Genomic DNA, 4,277 nt, shown 5'->3' with positions numbered 1-4,277 from the left:
CCATAGACCATTTATCCTGGACCGCTCTGTCTCTCTATTACGAGGTAGCGGCCTCACGCATTTAGGAAGCTACGCTTACTAACCTTTCAGAAATCAGGGGGATGTCATATCCGGTGTTGATTGTAAACATGGACGAAGTTGCCGAGGTAAGTGCTGAAAATGCTAAAATAAACTCAGCTAAAGTGCATATGGAACATGTTTTTCGATGAGTTTTGTAAAGTTTTGTTTGGAGTTTTGGAAAATCCAATTCATTGTCACCTCCCATTATCACAAATAACTGGAGCGTGCTTTCTTTTCACTGTCTTTCAAACCGGACGCTAAGCGCCCCTGTGAAAGTCGAGCGTCGTAACCTCGAAGGGTCACGTGACGAGTTGGCGGCCCAGGCTAGTTTGGTCTATGTCTGGACACAGTAATGGTGTCACTGTATACAAGTGTAGTTTTCGACTTGTTTGCTGTACCTTAACCATTGCGGATACAACCGGCACGGTTGGCCTAGTGGTAAGGCGTCCGCCCCGTGATCGGGAGGTCGTGGGTTCGAACCCCGGCCGGGTCATACCTAAGACTTTAAAATTGGCAATCTAGTGGCTGCTCCGCCTGGCGTCTGGCATTACGGGGTTTGTGCTAGGACTGGTTGGTCCGGTGTTAGAATAATGTGACTGGGTGAGACATGAAGCCTGTGCTGCGACTTCTGTCTTGTGTGTGGCGCACGTTATATGTCAAAGCAGCACCGCCCTGATATGGTCCTTCGTGGTCGGCTGGGCGTTAAGCAAACAAACAAACAAACAAACAAACAAACAAAATTGCGGATACAAAATAAACTCCCATACTGTCATTTTGCTTGTGTTAACAATTCAACCCGCATCCACAGATCAGCCTGGGCTTGTACATAACTGAAACCAACAAAATTAATCCTGACGGCTTCCAGTGCAGAGGTGGAATTTGTGAAATAATTCATTTTTAAAAAGCCATTCGTCGAATCTTCTTCTTCTTCTTCTTCTTCTTCTTCTTCTTCTTCTTCTTCTTCTTCTTCTTCTTCTTCTTCTTCTTCTTCTTCTTCTTCTTCTTCTTCTTCTTCTTCTTCTTCTTCTTCTTCTTCTTCTTCTTCAGCATTCCAGAATGTTCTGGTTACGTGTGAGCTCGTTTGCCCATTTGGGTTCCCCAAACTGTACTCTGAGAGCATAGTCAGCTTCACTCCGCTTTCGTTGAGTAGGCATGCTGGGTATTTTCGTGTTTCCATAACCCACCGAACTCCGACATGGATTACAGGATCTTTTCCGTGCGCACTTGGTCTTGTGCTTGCGTGTACACACGACAGGGGGTTAAGTCACTAGCAGGTCTGCACATAAGTTGACCTGGGAGATCGGACAAATCTCCACTCTTTTCCCACCAGGCGGCAGCGACCGGGATTTGAACTCACGACCTCCCGATTAGGAGGCCGACGTCTTACCACCACGCCACTGCGCCCGTCGACTCGTGTATATGGACTGTTCTTTTAGCGCACACTAGAAAAACGACGCTGACATTTGCGTGAGACATGGCGATATACAATTATCATGGGGCAAATCCGTACTGCTTCTTGCGCAGATTTGGAATGTGTGAAATAATTATTTTTGAAAAAGCCAACCGTCGAATCGTTTATAGGGTCTGTCACTCTAAATAGCGCCTACCAGAGAAACGACGGTGACATTTACGTGAGACATGGTGATAATGAAATAGCATGGCCCAAATCCGTTCTGTTTCCTGAGCAGAGTTGGAATTTTTAGAATAATTAATTTCTAAAAAAAATCAACGACGAATCTGTTATATTTCTTTATTTGGTGTTTAACGTCGTTTTCAACCGTTCAAGGTTATATCGCGACAGAATCTGTTATAGGGACTGTCCTTTTAAATAGCGCATACCAGAGAAACAACGCTGAAATTTGTGTGAGACATGGCGCTAATGAATTAACATGACACAAATCCGTACTGCTTTTTGAGCAGATTTGGATTTTTTGAAATAATTCATTTTCAAAAAGCCAACCGTCGAATCGTCTATAGGGTCTGTCACTTTAAATAGCTGCTACCAGAGACACGACGGTGAAATGTGCGTGAGACATGGCGATAATGAAATAACATGGCCCCAATTCGCACTGCTTCCTGTGAAGATTTGGAATTTTGTTGACATAATTCATTTCTAAAAAGCCAACCGTCGAATCGTCTATAGGGACAGTCCATTTAACGCACGACGCTGAAATGTGCGTGAGACATGGCTATAATGAGTTAACATGTTTTCTTCATTTCTTCGTAGTCCAGACATGTCCCGCTGGTAGCCTGATGTGAAATCAACCCAACTCTACAATTTATGGTTTCATCAAAATGAAAAACGTCTGCGAGCCTCACACGCTCATCAACTGTGTGTTCTTTGTTATTTTACTTTGTGTGGCTTTGGCCAAAACAACTGAGGTCAATGACAACGAAGCCCCACGCCACGACAATAGAAATCCATGTTGCAATGGATTTGACCTGGGTAGAGAGGTCAAGCAACTTTTACTGAACGTTGTATCCAAACAAAAACATGTTGGACACAGAATTACAAACGGTTTGCTGAACCCAACCCTTGGTGTTCAAAACAATATTGCCAAGAAAAACTCAAAGCCAAAGCGAGTTGCAACAAATACCTACAACGTAATACATTCTAGGGTATCACATTCAAGAGATCATAGTGTTGACAAAAAACGGCATTTTAGACAAAATATTCGTGACCTCGTCAGCAATGACGTCAGCAGAAATCTGAATATTCGTGAAGATTTGGGCTTCAGCAATGCAAGCATGGTGATAAAAATCACTTCTCGAGGAGACCAAGGAATTGTTTCTGCAAGCGACAAAACGAAACGAGAATCCTCGTCTTCCAGGACCGCAACAAGAACTATTCCGGGCGTTAGCAAGCGCAGAAAACGCGAAACACGAACAGCCACTCGCAAGAAAGTTCAAGCATCTTCAGGTGTCATTTCTTCACCAACAGAACACAGCGACTCTGCTCAGAACAAAACGATTGTCCGAGCCGTTTTATTCCTCCCACGGAACAAATCCTACATGTTCTCCGTCGAGCACACCTTCCCGGCAGTCAAATCGGCCATACGTCACGTCCGACGTCACATTCTCCGTGACGTCACCTTCGACGTCACCTACAAGGATTCCGGCTGCAACAGTCGAGACGCTCCCGTCAGTCTCTTTAAGCTCATCCGAACCAACTCCGTCGACGCCGTCTTCGGCCCGGTCTGTGACTACTCCCTAGCCCCCGTGGGCCGCTACGCACCCTTCTGGAACCTCCCAGTGATCACCTCAGGAGGTTTTGCCGTGGATTTCGGAAACAAGAACACCGAGTTCTCCACACTCACGAGGCTTGGCCAAAACTTTGACGACCTGGCGGAGTTCTTCATCGAGATGCTCCTGCAGTTTGAATGGAACACGCTGCATTTGATCTACGACGCCAACGGACGGGATGACATCAGCGAGGGATATTGTTATCTAGCGGCCTCTGGGATCATCCAGAAGAGCAAAGAGAGGAAGGTGACGAATGTGTATCACATGTACGATGGGAACACGCTGAAGGAGCTACTGGTGGAGAAGGTCGGGCTCAAGTTTGGAGGTGAGTTAATTTTGTGTGTGTGTGTGTGTGTGTGTGTGTGTGTGTGTGTGTGTGTGTGTGTGTGTGAGGGGTGGTGGTGGGGTTATGTGTGTGTGTTGGGGTGTGTGTGTGTGTGTGGGGGGGGTGGGTGGTTGGTTGTGTGTGTGTGTGCTGGGGGGTTGTGTGTGAGTGTGTGAGTGTATGTGTGTGTGTGTGTGTGTGTGTGTGTGTGTGTATGTAGCTGTGTGTGTTTGTGTGTGCGTGCGTGCGTGCTTGCGTACGTGTGTGTGTGTGTGTATGTGTGTGTGTGTGTGTGTGCTTGCGTGCTTGCGTACGTGTGTATGTATGTATGTATGTATGTATGTATGTGTGTGTGTGTATGTGTGTGTGTGTGTGTGTGTGGTTTTCGCGTGTGTCTTTTGTTTTGTTCTGGGTTTGTGTGTTTTGTGTGTGTGTGTGTTGTTGTTCTATTTCGTGTTCTGGTATGTTTGTTTGTTTTCTTTGTTTATCTGTTAAAAATGGGTTTTGTTTTGTTTTTAAAAGTCAAAGAAAAGCAGGTCGAGAATGCTTACCGTGCGTACTTGTATGCGAAGAGTGTTTCTATGTGTGATTGCCTTTGCCAGTTTGTCTGTAAATATCACGTACACACCGGCGTGAACATGCTTGTAAA

The 4,277-nt window shown here is 45.6% G+C and overlaps 1 protein-coding gene across 1 annotated transcript; it reads left to right on the top strand.

Moving 5' to 3' along the window:
- Positions 1-3,072: 3,072 nt before the first annotated feature.
- Positions 3,073-3,628, top strand: LOC138954955 (atrial natriuretic peptide receptor 3-like; the record flags this gene model as incomplete). Its single annotated transcript, XM_070326691.1, has 1 exon — positions 3,073-3,628. A coding segment is annotated over exon 1 (556 nt), but the record flags the coding sequence as incomplete, so codon positions are not given.
- Positions 3,629-4,277: the final 649 nt, after the last annotated feature.

This window comes from Littorina saxatilis, unplaced genomic scaffold (assembly GCF_037325665.1).
Source record: "Littorina saxatilis isolate snail1 unplaced genomic scaffold, US_GU_Lsax_2.0 scaffold_2759, whole genome shotgun sequence".
In the NCBI taxonomy this organism is placed as follows: Eukaryota; Metazoa; Mollusca; class Gastropoda; order Littorinimorpha; family Littorinidae; genus Littorina; species Littorina saxatilis.
This window is presented reverse-complemented; position numbering and strand designations above follow the sequence as displayed.